The sequence below is a fragment of the Lampris incognitus genome, chromosome 2 (assembly GCF_029633865.1).
Source record: "Lampris incognitus isolate fLamInc1 chromosome 2, fLamInc1.hap2, whole genome shotgun sequence".
In the NCBI taxonomy this organism is placed as follows: Eukaryota; Metazoa; Chordata; class Actinopteri; order Lampriformes; family Lampridae; genus Lampris; species Lampris incognitus.
Genome location: NC_079212.1, coordinates 97448434 through 97467524, shown reverse-complemented (window position 1 = coordinate 97467524; position 19091 = coordinate 97448434). Strand labels below are relative to the sequence as shown.

The following is a 19091-nucleotide window of genomic DNA, read 5'->3' as shown; positions in this document are numbered from 1 at the left end:
CCAGGCCAATGAAAATCATATTTTCCATCTTGTATTTTTTAACAGGTTTGTTAATGTGAAGTTACCACTTTTTTCGTGAAAATATGTCTAAAGCCCTTCGAGAAACTATCCTCCTGGGTGTCAACACGATTAAACCGTTTTAGAGAACTAATCTGCTTTTGGTTATGAATTACATCATTTAATACCCTGATCTGATTCGACAGTCGATGAATTGTCATCATCAGTCAGCCTGTCGGTCTGTTTTCACATAGTTGCCTAGCAACATCATGCAAGTTAGCCAGCTAGCTAGCTATCTATAACGTGTCTTGCGAACTCGTGGCCACGCCCCCTTCAACGTGAGAATTGCCTGCGCTCAAAAAGGGGGTGCTAAAACAGTAATACAAAAAAAAATCAAATGATACTTCTGAAGATGAGGAAATTATACTCCTAACACAAAAAAATACACAAAAAATAACTTGCCTGATAGAATTAAAATCATTGGACTGAATCTTTGATAATTTTAGCAGCCTGTCTCCTTGGCAGCTTTACTCTTGTTATGTTGCCACTGCTGTTCTCTAAAGGACTTCAAGGCATCAAGCAGGTGCCAGATCCACGCAGTCCATTACAGACTCCCTTATCAGTCTGTGTTGTTGTTGTTTTTTTTTCATCTTTATTTTTACCTACGTCTCTACCGGTCAGAAGAGTAAAGTCTCTTTGTGACATTAGAGCCACAGTGACAGAGAATGTTCCAGCAGTATGTGACTGGACCGCTTCAGAGGCATCCACTCCCATTGAACTGGGAGAGTCTTCTGGTGTGTTGTGTCTTATCGAGCTCCTCCGAGGGGCGGCCGCTCTCTCTGTGTTCTCCCTTATTGAACTGTTCCTGAGGCTTGAGGAAGCTGGGTCTGCTTGGCAGAGCCCACTAATATTCCTTAATGATGTGGCATCTGTCTCTGTCACCCTCCGTGCTGCGCCAGCCCGACAAGGCCTATTGTGGCTGACTTCACAGAGAGATAAGCAGTCTTCTCTCTTAGACACAGACGAGGGGACAATAACATCAGCGCTACCAGAGAAAATAGCTAAAAGTCAACAAATAACTCTCCTTTTACAAACCGGCTGACAGAAATCCTTCATGTCTTATCGCTTTCACTGTTTCAAGCGTCTTCAGCTGTGCTGATGACTTGGAAGCACATTCTGGAAAATTCAATGTTTTTTTTTGTGATAATATGGGTTGACATTAAAACTTTGTACAACATGATCAAATACTTTCACCATTTGCGAGGGGAGCTTTTGTTACAAAAGTTGAGCCGCGAGGTGACTCACGAAACAGATGACCGCGCCTCTGATTTTTAAAGATGGCTCTGCCGGAGCCTGCTGGATTTGTAGAGAACTTGTGTTGCACACTTCTTAACTCTGATATTCTGGTGACTCACCATCCCTCTCTCCTTCCCATCTGTGTTTACACTGACACAGAGCTTGGCGTGCGCAGCCCAGTTATCATGGCTAATGATCAAAGTTTTGAGTATGTGTGGCATATGGATGAACTGCAAAGTGTGCGAGACTTTGTGTCTGCGCACAAGTATATTTGCATGTGTGATCAACACGTAATTATGTGTGTATGTGTGTGTGTGTGTGTGTGTGTGTGTGTCTGTGTGTGTGTGTGTGTGTGTTTAGACTACCAGAGAAAACCCATTGGCTCAGTTATGCATAATACTGTCATATCTGGGGTTGGCAATAGAAACAGAGGATGTCAGTGGCCCTCCACTCTACAGAGCCAGCAACCCTCTTTGCCTGGGTGGATTAAAGGGCTACACTGGAAGCAGCCTGGGCGTCATAGCGTGAGTCAGTGGCACGGCAGATAAGCACCTCTATTTGCTTCTCAAGCTGTTCCAATTTATGATTTTCATCGTCATTTTATTCATTCCTACTTTGTAATTTGGGGACCTGTTTAAAGAAGCACTTCATCCATCAAGCTGCAGATGCATGGTTGTTTTAGTTCATCCTGCTGAGAGTTTACACATCGAGGTTATATTACGTCGAGTTCTTCCCCCTTTTTCTCCCCAATTGTATGCGGCCAATTGCTCCGCTTTTCCGAGCTGTCCTGATCTCTGCTCCACCCCCTCTGCTGATCCGGGGAGGGCTGCAGACGACCACATGCCTCCTCTGATACATGTGGAGTCAGCCGTTTCTTTTCCCCTGACAGTGAGGAGTTTCGCCAGGGGCACGTAGTGCATGGGAGGATCCTGCTATTCCCGCTAGTTCCCCCTAGGCACCCCGACCGGCCAGAGGAGTCGCTAGTGCAGCAACCAGGACATCTACCCACATCCGGCTTCCCACCCGCAGACACGGCCAATTGTGTCTGTAGGGATGCCCGACCAAGCCGGAGGAAACACGGGGATTCGAACTGGCGATCCCCGTGTTGGTAGGCTACCACACCACCTGGATGCCTGGGTTCTTGACCTTTTAGTGAAATAACACACTATTACCAGCAAGTCTTCACAATGTCTTTTTGTTTACTCATGTTGTCCAGACTTGCAGTTCGCGGAATGTTACATTCTTAAACAGTGGGATTTCGTTCAGTGTGCGGTAGACCACAGCAAATCCTAACGTAGATACAGACTGTTCCTTTGGCAATATTCCCTTAATTCCTCACCAGCCCTCAGCATTCAAAATCAGTGGCTCTCAACTTATTCTTCACTGGGTCCCAAATTCGACCTTGTTTACAATTTCGTACCCCATTTCATTAAATTAAGAGATATCAACAAAGCTGAAATCGGCTATGAAATGAACTAGGTGCAATAGTGATTTCCATTTGACACCCAGAAGGAGTCCAATATGCTCATATAAAGAGGGGTTGCTGCACTCCAAACAAAGAATCGGTTCGAAATGCAATCATGTGTATCAAGGTACCATGGCGTGATTTGACCTTGTCTTTTTTTCCTAATGGACGTATCTTGATACTTCCATTGCACAACGGTATTTTAAAATGTTCTTCTTGAATACGCAGTGGTTTGGCTTGGGATTAGTCATAATATGTGATGTATCATCAGGGCTCCTACACATCCTGGAAAACCTGGACTAGTTTCCCCATCATGGAAAACACCTGGAAAATGATCCAATTGACCAAATGTCCTGGAAATATTATTGAGGTCGGTTGTATTCTGTATTACCTGCTGAGATGCATCGGGGGGTATATGTTCACTGACCAGCTAAACGTTGCACAGTCCATTTTAGAGACTGTTGGTGTTTTTGGTATGCTGTGAGGTCAAGTGCCACAACATTGCGCCCGCAGAAACATACCCCAATTTCAGCATCTTCATTCCTCCATTACAAATGGAGATATTCTCATAAAACTGGTTTTCGGAATGATTTGTGTGTGTGTGTGTGTGTGTGTGTGTGTGTGTGTGTGTGTGTGTGTGTGTGTGTGTGTGTGTGTGTGTGTGTGTGTGTGTGTGTGTGTGTGTGTGTGTGTGTGTGTGTGTGTGTGTGTGTGTGTGTGTGTGTGTGTGTGTGTATGAGTCAGTCCAAACATTTGTCGATCTGTGGGAATTATAGTGAGGCTTCCACTTTTAGTTTAATGATGTACAACATGGCCTTCCGTGAGCAACAGCTGTCCTATCCCAGAAAAAGTCCTGGAAAAAGATATCCTTAAAAGAGTGGGAACCCCAATGATGGTCAGTAAACTCCCACCACACTTACTTTTCTCTCGCACCATTGCCCCATTACCTGAGTGAGTCAAGCACTAAAGCCTTTAAATAAAATTTCAGTGGAGCAGGCGCGCTTATGGCCCTTCAGCAGTATTGGTCACCCATCTTCAACCCCTAGCTGAAGGGGATTTGAAGCTCCTCAGGTCTATCTTAGCCAGTATTACCATGTGCTGTCAATCAGCAACCCTTACCCCTCCAAATTAACAATAGTTGGCTGGCTTGTTCTTGCGGGGCTGGAGCTCTCCCTGGTTGACAGCACAGCTCAATCTCCCATCAGACAAGACAGGGGGCCTCATCTGCCCACTACCGGAGCTTATAATACCCGGGCTGTCAGAGAGATGAGTATGTTGCAAGTACTATCTGAAATTTGGTTGCTGCGGGGTTTTTGGAGTATCCCCGTTGAGTTATCCCGGGATAAAACAGGCTTTAAGCAAACGATTACATAGCCGTTCATGCACAAAGTGTCTGGTACAACAGAAACAAGCACAGCTACCATAGCTCCTCATGATACTTCATAGGCATGAGTCACTGGAGAAGCTAGCCACTGCAGCTAGCTAATATTATAAAGTTGGATATATACTGGCACTCTGTTCTCTAATATTGTCTATTGTCTAATATTGTCTACATATACTGTCAATATTTTTGCTACTTTTTTCTTGTATTTTACATGATGACTGTCAGTACCTTGGTTAACTAGGTCATCCCCCTTTTCCATGTTTTATTCCTTACTGAATGAACGTAATGAACTTGTAATGGTGAGGATGCAAGGAGTAGAGGTGACAAAGGCGTATGAGTTTAAATATTTGGGGTCAACGGTTCAAAGTAACGGGGAGTGCGGAAGAGAGGTGAAGAAGAGGGGGCAGGCAGGGTGGAGTGGGTGGAGAAGAATGTCAGGAGTGATTTGTGACAGAAGGGTACCAGCAAGATTTAAAGAAAAGGTTTGCAAGACGGTTGTGAGACCAGCTATGTTGTATGGTTTGGAGACAGTAGCACTGATGAAAAGACAGGAGGCGGAGCTGGAGGTGGCAGAGTTGAAGATGCTAAGATTTTCATTGGGAGTGATGAAGAAGGACAGGATTAGGAGTGAATATGTTAGAGGGACAGCTGAGGTTGGACGGTTTGGAGACAAGGCAAGATTGAGATGGTTTGGACATGTGTGGAGGAGAGATGCTGGGTATATTGGGAGAAGGATGCTGAATATGGAGCTGCCAGGGAAGAGGAAAAGAGGAAGGCCAAAGAGGAGGTCCCTGGATGTGTTGAGGGAGGACACGCAGGTGGCTGGCGTGACGGAAGAAGATGCAGTGGACAGGAAGAGATGGAAACAGATGATCCGCTGGGGTGACCCCTAACGGGAGCAGTCGAAAGTAGTAGTAGTAGTAGATTCTTTGTTCATTATTGGGGTTTTTTTGTGGTCCAATTTCTTTCAATATGGAGCCCTGTTAACCCTTTTGGGTAGCTACAACATGCCTATCCTGTGTCCCTATAGAGATGTACAAGTATGTAATAAGTGAAACCTTAAGAGTATCCCAGTTGAATTTGCACAGCATGTTGCTCCCACAGGACCCGTTTAACTAATTTATATTGTATACCTCCAGTCATTTAGGTTAAGGATAATATCACTCAAGTTATTTATTTAAGGATACTTCTGCAAGCCACAGTGTATCTTAATGATTTTATTACACTTAGGACAGCAATGTGTAGACATGCTGTAGTTTTGCAATGTCTTTTCAGTAAAATGTTTTACAACGTATCGCCGCACAAGGCTCTTTGATGATCGTTGGTGTGTGATGACCACCCGATTCAAATATATCACATTATTTTGTGATGTTCAAAATGTCACGACATCATAAATATCAGAATCAGATTAAACTTTATTGGCCAAGTGTACTTATGCATATGAGGAATTTGACTCCTGTTTACAGCAGCTTCTAGTACTTGCATGTATTGCTCACAAAAAAAACAAGAAATAAATGGAATAATAAATAAAATACTGGAAGTAAGTATATATGCACAACAGGTATGTCACTACTACACATAATTATTTTATGGTTGAATGATTAATAACTTATGCTTATATATTATATTGCTTATATTATGTACTAATATAACTTTCTAACAATTTATGCTTATATATAATATTTTATACTTGTACCTTTGTATTACACATCATAGATATGTAGGTGAGACATCTTGACCTGAGGGGGCTATTTATCCAGTGTCATATTTACACAATAAGTGTCCATTATTGCACTGTACTGTTAAGTGTTCATGAGAGAGATGGCCTGTGGGAAAAAATTGTTCCTATGCATGGTGGCATTGGTGCACATTGCTCCATAATGCTTGCCAGAGGGAAGGAGTTCAAACAGACAGTGTCTTGTGTGGTGTGTGTGTGTGTGTGTGTGTGGGGGGGTCCATGCTGATTCTGCCCACCCGTTTCCGGGCTCTTAAGCTGTACAAGTCCTGCAGGTTGGGCAGTGGAGCACCAATGATTTTTTTTTCTGCTGCTGTTACTGTTTGATGCAGTCTGTTCCTATCCTGTTTTGTTGCTGTTCTCAACCAGACTGTGATGGATGTGCACGGGATGGATTCAATGACTGTAGCGTAGAACTGGCTCAACAGCTCCTGCACCAGGCCAAAATTTCTCAATTGCTGCAGAAAGAATATCCTCTGATGGGCCTTTTTTTGTTGTTGTTGTTTTTTTTTTGGATTTTTCCCCTTTTTTCCTCCCCAGTTGTACCCGGCCAATTACCCCACTCTTCCAAGCCATCCCGCTTGCTGCTCCACCCCCTCTGCCGTTCTGGGGAGGGCTGCAGACTACCACATGTCTCCTCTGATACATGTGGGGTCATCAGTCGCTTCTTTTCACCTGACAGTGAGAAGTTTCACCAGGGGGACGTAGCACGTGGGAGGATCACGCTATTCCCGCCAGTTCCTCCTCCCCCCTGAACAGGTGCCCCGACCGACGAATCCTTGCATGAAACGTGCGTCCACTCAAGTTGCACTTGATAGATGGAGGTGGTCATGGTTGGGCTTGGTGGAGCTTTCATCTTTTGCAACGTTCTTGTTTGAACAGTTCTGCAGCAGTCGGGATGGTTTGATGCCAGAGATTGTGATCTTCCCCGCCCCCATTACCAGCTTAGATGTTTCCCCTGCTAAGTGCGAAAATGTTTTACAAATTTTCATTAGCAACATTAAGGATATAAGAATGAATCCCCACCCATAAGTTAGCTGTCTCACTCATCAGTTCTTCTAAATTGAACTTTGTGATGTCGCAGAGGACAGCCACAGGGTCTTGCTGGTGCTGAGTTTGCTGTAGAAGATCTGGCAAGGAAGTCTGGTGTTACTCATGTGGTGCACATGGCCTTTCCATCTGAGCTGATGTTTGACGATGCTATGCTTTTGGCTTGAGTTTTCTGCAAGGTTGATGACATAGTCCTCCCATTTGATGTCCATGATTGATCGAAGCTTCTGCTGGTTAAAGTGCTCAAGGTTCTTGATGTCTCGAAGGTGCAGGGTCAGTATTCTTGGATGAGTGTTATTCTTGTTATACTTCGATGAGTTTTACAAATCGATCAGGGGAGCCAAAGCGTTTTAGAACCATCTACACGGCAGATCTCAGCATGGTGTCAAAGGCCTTTTCCAGGTCGTAGAACACTAGAAAGAGAGATTTTTGTTGCTCTCTGCTCTTTTCTTGTAGCTGTCTTGCACAGAATACCATGTCCATTGTAATTCTGGAAACTCAAAATCTGCGCTGTGACTCAGACAGGATCTTGTCAGAGATGACTCAGCGGCAATTGAGCAGGATTCTAGCAAAGATTTTTCCTGCAATGGAAAGCAGGGATATGCCACAGTAGTTGCCACAGATGTTGTAATCTCCATTCTTGAAGATGGTAATGATGAAGATAGTAGAAGAAAGTAGAAGAAGAAAGAAGAAAGCCACTTTATTTTGTCATTGTACAGGTTACATTGATATTTGTTTTCTGCATTTAAACCATCCTATTATATAGGAGCAGCGAGCAGCTGCAGTGCAGCGCCTGGGGACCAACTTGAGTTCTTTTTCCTATTGCCTTGGTCAGGTGTATATACAGGAGTATTAACCCTAAAATGCATGTCTTTTTGATGGTGGAAGAAAACCGGAGCATCCAGAGGAAACCCATGCAAACACGGGGAGAACATGCAAACTCCACACACAAAGGACCCGGGACAGCCTGGGGTTCGAAGCCAGAACTTTCTTGCTGTGAGGCAACAGTGCTAACCACTGGGCTACCATGCCACCCATGATAATGATGACTGCATTTTTCCGATCAGCAGGTACTCACTGGGCTTCCCACATTTGAAGGATGAGAGTGAAAAGCCTTGTTTTTAAAGGTAAGCCTCCATTTTGAATGAGTTCCAGAGGGGTGTTGTCCGGTCTGGGTGATTTCCTTGGCTTCATTCTGCTGATAGCTTTGCTGAATTCAGGATATGTTGGTGGGGCTGACATCCAAGGTTCTGGAGGATGTTGGGGGGTAATTTCGAAGAAAGTGTTAAGCAGCAGCGGAATTCCTGTTTAGGAGTGTGCTGAAATGTTCTTTCCAGCACTTCAAGATGTTCTGGCTGTCGGTGAAGATGCTGGCATTTTCAGCTGTTTTCAGTGTTCCTGTTTAAGGGTGTGTTGGTCCATAGAGCTCTTTGGTTCCCACGAAGAAGTTTCGCCGGTCTCAGGCATCTGGATACTTTTGAAGTTCTTTGGCTTTTTCTTTCCACCAGCTGTTCTGGATCTCTGATTTGAGTTTGACATTTCTTCTTGAGCTCCTGAAAGGGGATTTCCTTCGCATGGGATGTTGGAACTTGTTCAAAGGATAGATGGGCTTCCCATTTGGAATTGATGAGGCTCAAGATTTCTTCATTATTGTCGTCAAACCAATCATGATTCTTTTTTGCAAAGCCGATGGTTTTCTCAGCTGATTCTGTGATGATGATTTGGAGTGGGGTCCATTCGTGCGTCGGTCGGATCCTGTTCCTGTCACGTCGCTCCTCCTATATCGAGGCTTGGGATTGGCTCAGAAACATGCTGGATTGCATGTTCCCAAGACAGAGTTAATGGTTATATACAAACCCTTAAACAACAATGATAGCTGTATTGATCTCCCTCACTGTTTTTTTTTCTTTTTGGTCTTTTCTCTTCGTCTTTTTGTTTTGTTTCCAAACTCAAGAGAGAGGAGGCCTTGTCTGTAATGCGGGCTGTCAGATTGCCATGAATCTTCCGGAGAGAGGCCGGCGCAGAGAGCACTACCGTGCATTAAGAGAATGAATATTGATTTAAAAACAAATTTGACATGGTTTTTAAATGGGGTTGAAACATGCATTGCTTTAAAAGCTCAGGGTTTGTAGTCCATCAATGAAGTGAAGAAAACTTGGCTCTTGTTTTATGGTTTAATAAGATTCCATTAATGGCTTCTTCCACCTTGAGAAAAGCCCTCTCAAATGACGTCTCTGTACGCGCGTCTGTGCACGTGTTTGTGTGCGTGAGTGTATATTTGATTGTATGCGAGCGCCCACCTGATATTGGTCTCGGGCCTCAGAAGCTGCTCATTCTGTGCTGGGGGCTAATGACTTTAGGCTGTGAGTGTGTGTGTGTGTGTGGGGGGGTGCATGTGTGTTGAATCGCAGACTAATGACTTCTTCGTGGTGAGTAATTGAAGCACGAAATGAAAGAAACAAAAAAAGAGAAAGTAAAGGAAATGAACCACCTGTCTTTTTCTCCCCACCGCCAGTCTTTTGAAATCAAAATCTTTTTTTGTGTTTTGCATAAAAGCTAAGCGGCAGCATTTCCTTTCACCTTGACCATTGCACTCCGAGAGGCGTTCTCGAGCCATCAGCCTTCTGACGATGACCAAAATTAGACATAAGGAAACGTAGTAAGGGCGGTTGGTTGGTTGTTATGGTTAGAGTTTCGGGGCCCCGAGTCTTGTCTGGTCAGAGTAAAGACAGATGAAGGAGGCGGCCTCTGGCTGTCTGCCCAGCTTTTAGCCCAGAGGAGACAGCTCATGTTTGATGGACATCAGGTTTTCCTTTTCTAATTGCTGCACACCAACACATCAATCCTGCAAAAATCATTTCCCATATCAGAGCCGGGCATCTTGCCTTGGTATCTTTTTTGGTGGGTTATGATCAGGATAAAAAACACAGATTCCAAGATTTCATTTTGAGAGTGACATTTCATTTTAATTCAGGTGCAGCCACATTCCTATACTTAAATGCACAATTTATTAACTTAAATGAACTTAACCTAAATAAATGCTTAGGTTATTTAGTAATTCTTAATGAGGGTTCCACTTGTCCACTGTAATGGGGTGGTTGTTTTTAAACTTGTGTTGTCAGAGATGCTAGAAATCTGGTTTTATTAGGGGTGGGGATGGGAAACGACTCAGCGCAAAATCGTGATACTCAGCCGTGGCCATTTTAATATCACAGCATTTCCCCTGAATTGCAGTGTTGAAATGCAGTAAACAGGTCATGTGATGATTTCTACTTCTCTGAATGCTCGAATTTGAATCATTTGAATATCTAACTATCATCATCATCATCAGTTCCGTAACCTATGGAGGTCGTAGGAGCATGGCTGATGCCTCAACGGTTGAGTCATCAGTAGGGGGAGTACCTGGTGGTCCCTATCGCCTCTCCAGGTATGGCTGGCCATTGGTTCACAAAGGAACTCCTCCGCCCTTTGACGGGATTTGTTTTTAGTCCTGCTGGATGTTCACACATCCTCCTCACAACAACCCAAGGGCGGTAGTGGGGGCGCCGGTTTAGTCGCCTAAGACCCGATGGTTGCCATTTAACGCCGTACCTGGGACGGGTGAAGCAGTGAAGCATACTCGTACAGTGAAGCAGTGAAGTAGTGACGCATACTCGTGTTTTAACTGCCCTGGACACCCACATGGGTGTTTTCTGTTGAGTTGGCCCATTGGACCTCTTCTCAGGTCTGTCTTGGTGTGTACGCACCGTGTTTGATTGGCATCTCCCTGACTCCCCTATGCTAGTTTCGTTGCATCTGTTAGGAGGGCCAGCTTAACTCATAGGCTCTTTTGAGTACATAACTGCATCCAACTGTAACCTCAGAAGAGGTCTACTCCGCTAACATAAACATGAACATCTGTGTGGGTGTTCAGGGGCTTTTCAAACACACAGGGATTAAAATAAATGCATTTTATCAGAGGAGACGTGGTAGTCTGCAGCCCTCTCCGGATCGGCAGAGGGGGTGGAGCAGAGGTCGGGACGGCTCGGAAGGGTGGGGTAATTGACCGGATACAACTGGGGAGAAAAAGGGGGGGGGACCCAAAAGAATGAATGAATGAATAAATAAATGTATTTTGTTGTATATTTCCTTTGGATTATTGCAGTTTTCACATTTTACTCTAGATAAAAACATCAAAATATCAGACTGTAATATTCACAATGTCATGGTTATTTTCAAAACGATAATATGTATGGTACTTACTAAATATTGTTGCAGTATTGAACCAGGAGCTACCAGCTGATTCTTATCCCTGCTGTTTAGGATAAACATCCATATCTTCCTCTTCAACAAGTGTGTTAAAGTATATGACAGGAAGACAGAAATATAGAAGGTTGGTGGGGTGGTACAGAGCAGTAGTTCTGAATCAGGTCCTCAGGTACGTACCACCAGTACCGCTGTTTTTTTGTTCTGCTGGGTAGTTCATTACATTCACCTGTTGCTCCAGGTCTAAAACCTCCCTGACTGGAGGCTGGAATAACTGGAACAACAGATGAATGTAATGAACTACCCGGCGGAGTAGAAAACCCGAGGTGTACTGGTGGTACCCAAGGACCTGATTGAGAACCGTTGATATAGCACTGCCAAGGTTTGTGTTGAGCCCACTAAGCAAACCAAAGGGGGGAAGAGGTCTACCTTGCAGTATATAGACAGGGCAGTCTTCAGCAGCAAAGTCTTCTTCAGTGTCACCAGAAGCGATAAAGAGAAACCTGTCTATAAAGCTGATTATGTCAGTCAAACCCTAATGCCTGAGAAATGTCAACAATTGACATGAAAACAAATGATATAATTGGGCTCTTTTAGGTTTCTCTGGAGTTTTCTCTTTTTTTTCCCCGTGTAAATTACAGAAAAACCGATGGATGCATTCCAACTTCACTGTGGACCAGTCATCTGACTACAGCGTGACATGACGTTGACGTCTGCAGATTAAAACCAGGAGCAGCTCTTACTTTACAGCAAGTGAACCGAATGAACCACATTTCTTTTTTGTATTACAACTGAATGAATAAATTACCAATATGTAGAGCACTTTTGTTTGGTGTGTGGAATCCTGTGGGACGCTGAAGTTGTGCCAAGCAAAACCAGAGAAAAACCAAGATAACAGTGAGCACGACAACAATGACGGTAACAACTATAGAGATACTGTGTGTAAAACAAATCTTGTGTTCTTGGATAACTCCGTTGTCTGTGCCGCTGAGCAAAGAACAATCAAGCCAGAAATCCCGGGAGTAAGAGCAGAATTTTAGCGTGCACTTAGCACTTCCACGGACACACTCTAATTGCTTTCAACATCAGCGCAACAAAAGCCTCTAATTGGTTTCACTATGGCGGCATCATTCTGAGTGTTTTTCTGTGCAGTGGAAATGGGTCCTGTAGTGTCTTAGGGCGGCAGGATAAATGGTAATCCCGGGAGTGGTGTTTTGCTGTACACTACAGATCCTACAGCTCTGCCACAGAGCCAGGACTGCTGAGTCAGCCTACAGGATCCTTTCAGGCAGATGAGACTAATCTCTCAAGTACCTTCCTCTGTCAGGAGTCCAAGCTTTTGCCATTTTGTCACTGGATACCCCCTTTCCAACCGTCCGACTCCTCTGTCCCATCCAGGTCCCCATTTCGCTTCGTCTTTTCGCTCTTGTCTGATATGTTGTCCTGCATTACAGCACCATTAAAGGTCTGTGACATGCTTGTGTTTACATTTAGTAATGTGATATGGCCCGACATACCTCGGCTCGCCCGCTAAGTGCGTTGCTGGTAAAGATGTATCCTGCGGTTGATTGTGCAGCGGTGCCGGGGCTCTGTGTTGATAATAGCCAGTTGTATTTTATCGACTCTGCAGTAAATGTTTACTGGTAGGTGTTGTCATGAGAATAACCAACAGCTCCTTGGCGCCCTTTGTACTTAAACTCAGCACTATTATAACCTGATCTATTTTTCTTTTCTTTTTTTTGTGTGGTTTTTTCTTATTGCAGATTTATAATGAGAAGAGGAGCCAGTTTGAAATCAAGAGGAACAATCCCAAGGACCTGGTGGAGAGGGTGGCGCGGGACATCTCCAAGTTGCTCAACAACAAGAGGAAAGCCCTCGAGGTAAGGAGAAGTCACTCGGGCCCTATGATTTCTCTGATTTCTGATGGACAGAATCACGGAATGGAGATGTAGAAACGTATTTCAGACGTAAACACGGAAGTGTGTGGATTTTGGAGATTTTGGGGGACAAAATTTGTTAACAGATTAGGAATTTAAAGTAAATTGTCCTTTAACCATTTGGTACTCTCCTTTGCACTGCCCTGTTGCGCTTCTGTGTCTTTGCATGTGTGAATGTGCACATGTCAGTAAAAGTATGTGGGTTTGTTATATGGGATAGAGATTTTTTTTTTTGTAACAACAGGCATCGTGGAAGGCAGCAACATCAAAAAACACTAAGACAAGGGTGGCCGAGTAGCATAGCGGTCTATTCCGTTGCCTACCAACACGGGGGAACGCCGGTTTGAATCCCTGTGTTACCTCCGGCTTGGTCGGGCGTCCCTACAGACACATTTAGCCGTGTCTGCGGGTGGGAAGCCGGGTGTGGGTACGTGTCCTGGTCGCTGCACTAGCGCCTCCTGTGGTCTGTCAGGGCACCTGTTCAGGGGGGAGGGGGAACTGGGGGGAATAGCGTGATCCTCCCCTGTGCCACGTCCCCCTGGCGAAACTCCTCACTGTCAGGTGAAAAGAAGCGACTGGCGACTCCACATTTATCGGAGGAGGCATGTGGTAGTCTGCAGCCCTCCCCGGATCGGCAGAGGGGGGTGGAGCAGCGACTGGGACGGCTCGAAAAGAGTTGGGAAAAAAGGGGAAGACAGACGAATATTTTAGCAAAAATGGGGGGAAAATGAAACATGATTTGGGAAAAGATGAAACGGATTTCAAAGGGACCCGTGTTGCTGCTGTGACTCTGAAACACATACTCTATTACTAGTACACATACACAAACACACACACACACAAGCGCACAGCCTAGCGTGACTGTGCAGACACACTCGGAGCGGATAGTCACACAGGAACTTGCTGACCGGTCATATCCATGAGGCCGTCCTCACTTTTGAGGAATTTGCCGCTCAGCGATGACAAGGGAGCTGTACATTTACAAAGGTTTATGAAGTGATGGGTTGAAGAGGAGGGTTATTTGAGAGGTTATCGTTTCAGGGTCCTCTGTTTCAGGGCACAATTATCACCACCGTTGCAGTTAGACAGTGCTGGGATTGGTGTACGGTTTGCTCCTTTGCTCCCAGTGGGGGAGACCTCTGACCCCGCGAGAGAGCCACCAAGTCATATACTAATGGAGAACGAGAGGGAGAGGAGGGGAGAATGACAGGGATGGAGATGGGAAAGGTTTTCTCAATCACTTTGCGTTTTTTTTCAACAGCCAATGGAAATGTTAAGAAGCGTGTTAGGATATCTGTTTGTACTTATCCTGAAAAATTGGAACGTAAAAGCAAAATATTGATGTCCCTGCCATGTAATTAGCCTGCCCGACAGAGCATTTAATAAGCAAGTTGTGTTCAATTTATCACCACACTCAGATCTACAGCACATGGTGAGATCTTGTAATATCTTGTAATATCAGTTCATTCCTAAATCAACCGACTAGAATTTGCACTATTTGTTATTAAAGTATCGTTTTTTCTTTTGGGCAATGCTGGGGAGTGATTCCTCTTAATCACTTTGGCCATTTTTGTCATCCACACCCATTTGTTCCTGCACAGTCACACAGAGCCGTCCCAGTTGCTGCTCCACCGACCACCCCCCCCTTTGCCGATCCGGGGAGGGCTGCGGACTACCACATGCCTCTTCTGATACATGTGGAGTTGCCAGCCACTTCTTTTCACCTGACAGCGAGGAGTTTCGCCAGGGGGACGTAGCGCGTGGGAGGATCACGGTATCACCCCCAGTCCCCCCCCCCCAACCCGAACAGGTGCCCCGACCGACCAGCGGAGGTGCTAGTGCAGCGATCAGGACACATACCCACATCCGGCTTCCCACCCGCAGACACGACAAATCGTGTCTGTAGGGACGCCCGACCAAGCCGGAGGTAACATGACTCTGAATCCTTTTTAAGCAGTTTGGTGGTCTACCGCACCACACAAACCAAAAAATAAAAAAACAAAAAACCTAAACAAATACACATATAGACCAACACACATACATAATACACAACACATATACAAAATACACATCGGGGGGCAACTGTAAACCACCTGCTGCCAATTAGTCATAGTTTTCTGCAAAGGAAGTGTGTGTGTGTGTGTGTGTGTGTGTGTGTGTGTGTGTGTGTGTGTGTGTGTGTGTGTGTGTGTGTGTGTGTGTGTGTGTGTGTGTGACTGAGCACCGGGGTAGGTGTAGGGAGAGATTTAATAGATGAAAAGTCATGAGGGACATCCATTTTCATCCCTCTGCATTTGCCCTCACATGACTCCTGAAGGCAAAAGTGCCCCTGGTTTTCCCATCATCAAAGCCCCACAAAGGGGCAGGAGTGGGTGCATTTTAACAGCGCCCTGTCCGCAGGGGGAAGGGGGGCATAGTAATGCCGGGTAGCACCGTCTCCAGAGGGCACGGTCAGTTCTACTTCATGGAAGGCAGAAAGGCCGTTACGTGGCCCCGTGGTCATGTGTAGGATTGGATTCGGACTGGCGCTGACCCTCCGTCTCCTTGCTTTGGCCGGGGTGCCCCGTGAGCCCCGCCCACCTCCCTACCCGTATCTGCCCTCCTTTGCTCTCTTACCTCCGCGGACTATCGCTTCGCATCCTGTCTGGGAGCTTCACGCAGGAGGGAGGAAATGAGGTGAAGAAAGAGGAGGGATGGAATGAGAATGCCTCCCCCGGGTGCGGAATAAAAATCAAGGAAATGATGTTCAGAAATTCATAGATTCAAAAACGAACAGGGGAGAGTGAGGAAAAGACAGAAGGAGCAGCAGGAGACGAGAAGAAAGATGTAGGGAGACTGAAAAAAAATCAAAAGAAGAGACCGGAGAGGAGAGAAGTCAGTCGGATGAAAAAAGTTTCACAAGGACCGAGCCATGCAGAGAGATAGTGAGTCTTTATTGAATACAAGCCCCGTGTATTAATCCATGGTAATTTTTTTATTTTATTTTCTTTTTTTTTTAACTAAAACTAGAAACTTATAGCCATAGGTGAATAAATTTAAATGGACATATTATTCATACCTTGTTATTCTTGGACAGTCTCAATGTAGTCTAAAGCTCCAACTTAGGTTAGTGACTGTGGACAGTATCTCATATTTTATCTTATCTGTTCTTCTTCTTCTTCTTCTTCTTTCGGCTAGTTCGCAGGGGTCCCCGCGGCGGATTTGATAGTTTCCATCAGTACCCTGTGACGGCACTGACGGTGGTCTTATCCGTCCGCATAAATGATTTGGCAGAATTTTACGTCGGCTGCTCTCCCTGACACAGCCGCTGACCCCGTGGACGGGGGGCGCAGGTGAAGCGCTGGATGCCATCCCAGCGCTCATGGACTTGCGCCCATGCCTGTCGCCATTCTTGATTAATCAAAACATTCTTGGCAAAACGCTCCTGTCCGTCCCTGGGATTTGCACCTCTATGACGAGGAAAACAAACCTGTCCTAATGGAGATTGAATTTTAGGGGGGAGGGGGAGGGGAGGTGACACTGACTATATTTCATCTTATCTGTATTATTTATTAATTGACCAATTTGCTCATGCACATTAGGGGAAAGTTTAAATAAATCACAACAGTGTCACTGTGTAAGTGTGTGTGTGTGTGTGTGTGTGTGTGTGTGTGTGTGTGTGTGTGTGTGTGTATTAACACATTAAATCCACGCATGTGTGCCAGAAATATCTCCTATGCAGCCAATTTAAACCCCCCTGGTGGTCTTATATTGCATTTCATGTTCGTATTACTAATGAGCAAATGCAGATGTACTCTAAATACCCATCATGCATACTGTATTTATTTAGCGCCGTCTCAGCGGTGCAGCCACTTGTCGACTCCACATAGCGGGAAGGCAGCAGAATTGGAGAAGTGAACATCACATTTCTAATGTAGTTCTTGCACAAGAGCGCGTCATAGGAGGGGTCCGCGGTGGTGTAGCGGTCTAAGCATCAGCTTTGTGTCATCAGATCCGACTATGGCCGGACGCGATGAAGCAGCAATAATTGGCAACGCTGTCTTCGGGAGGGGGGCGGAGTTGGCTTGTGTTCGTCACATGAACGCGTCTCTGGGTGTGTGTGGGGAAAAAGCAGTTGTTCGGCCTGGATTTGCCTTGTCACGAAAGTGGCGAGGCATCTCCTTCCAGACTGCCGGACGCATGCCGTACGAGGGTGGGTGTTTGAACTAAAATAGGGTTTGATTGGCCACTAAATTGGGAGAAAAAGGGAAAAATCAGAAATGAATTTAGAAGAAAACAAAAAGAGTGTAATCGGGATTTTCATAGTTGTAAGTCGTTGAATCATATTAGTCTTGGCAACATCAGGGAGAGATGGAGGGACAAATGTGCTGTGTAACAACTACAGTGACAACTGTATTTGTTTTGCATTGGAATCGGGCCTCCATACGAACGAACGAGGGGGCTGATAGTGTCGTACACCGCTACGTGCTTGTGCACAGACACAATACGAGGACGGGAGGTGGTTATACCGTCTAAATGTCTAAATATGAGCATGAACTGATTCAGAGTGCAGTGCACTCAAGTGTTCCCCTCACACTAAAAATGGAAATGTGGCATAAGCTTGCTTTCTTTTTCCTCAACAGCCCCCCCCTTCTTCTTCTTCTTCTTCCTCCCTTGTCTAAATCTCCTTCAGTCCACGTCCTTGTCTGCTTTCCTGCTTTCCTGCCTTCTTGCCTCCGGCTTCAGCCATCTTCTCAAAGCAATGATCTGATTCTACGCTCTGTGCCAAAATTAAAATGTAACACAAGAAGAGGTAGCCTGACAAGCTAGCGTGCCGCCGCCACCACCGCCGGTCATGTGCAATAAATCAGTGTTTTCCAGAGGCGCGGCGAAAACAGATTCAGACATGCGTCCTGCACCAAATCTCCTCACATATTTGGTGACTTTGCAAGTTTTAACAGACACCTGGATGAATTGTTAATTTTCTGACCATTATAAACCGCTGGCCTTCAGAGCCAGACAGGGATGAGTCTGGTGTACAATTTATTTGTCTTCTGTTTGTTCACAATTTTTGGGGATGGGTTGCAGCATTTATTTTTTTTTGCGACGTGAGTGTTCACCGGATCTTTTAAGTCTTTGCAATACTCCCGGCTTTTCGGATATACAGATACATCTCTTTGCAACGCGGGGGGTCGACAGGAGGACTCACCCCCTTTTTCTCGTTGTGGCTTTCTGCTCTCTTTCTGCTTTCTGTCCTCAGTCACCGGCGTCAAACACACTCATCCCTCCATCAGCAATCTACTGTAATGAAACATATCTTGCAGCTAGGTAGCGTTGTCTCAGCTTGTTCTGTCACATTGTAAGAGGCTTAAATAACCAAGACAGGATCAAGCCTAGAACTATGGAGAAACAGGGCTGTCTGAGTGGTTGAAAGTAGGGCTTGGCGATAATTCAATGATATATCGTTAATCTTATTTAGTGCTTGGCGATAGTTCCATTAGGATAATTTACTCATTTTTCATGAAAAATACTTTTTCAAAATGTTTTTTTCCCCTGTGCATTTGAAAAACCTAGATATAAAACACATTAGTTTTACATAATTAATTTTTGTACATTTGTTTTACATTTGTAAACTTTTTTTTTTCATGGGGTGATGTTTAAGTATCTTTCATGCCACTGCTGTCAGACAATGTGCCCTGTGATGGCCTGGCGGCCTGTCCAGGGTGTCTCCTCGCCTGCCGCCCAATGACTGCTGGGATAGGCTCCAGCATCCCAGCGACCCTGAGAGCAGGATAAGCGGTTTGGATAATGGATGGATGGATGGATATTGAAAACAAAAAATATCACGATAATCACATGGAATTTTACAAATTCAATGTATAGCATATCTGCTTCCTTATGCAAAAATACCATGATTATGAGTCTAACCTAGGTTTAACACATTTAACTATTTGCTAATGTAAATACTAAAATCATACCAAAACTAGGTTTCAGATGATAGCC

General features: G+C 45.0%; 1 protein-coding gene across 1 annotated transcript in view; it reads left to right on the top strand.

Moving 5' to 3' along the window:
- The window catches only part of cacna2d2a (calcium channel, voltage-dependent, alpha 2/delta subunit 2a), a 238121-nt gene that overhangs the window by 42348 nt on the left and 176682 nt on the right, over positions 1 to 19091 (top strand). The window contains exon 3 of the mRNA XM_056272768.1: positions 12936 to 13052. Within this exon, the coding sequence (XP_056128743.1) occupies positions 12936 to 13052 (117 nt within the window). The remainder of the gene's footprint in view (positions 1 to 12935; positions 13053 to 19091) is intronic.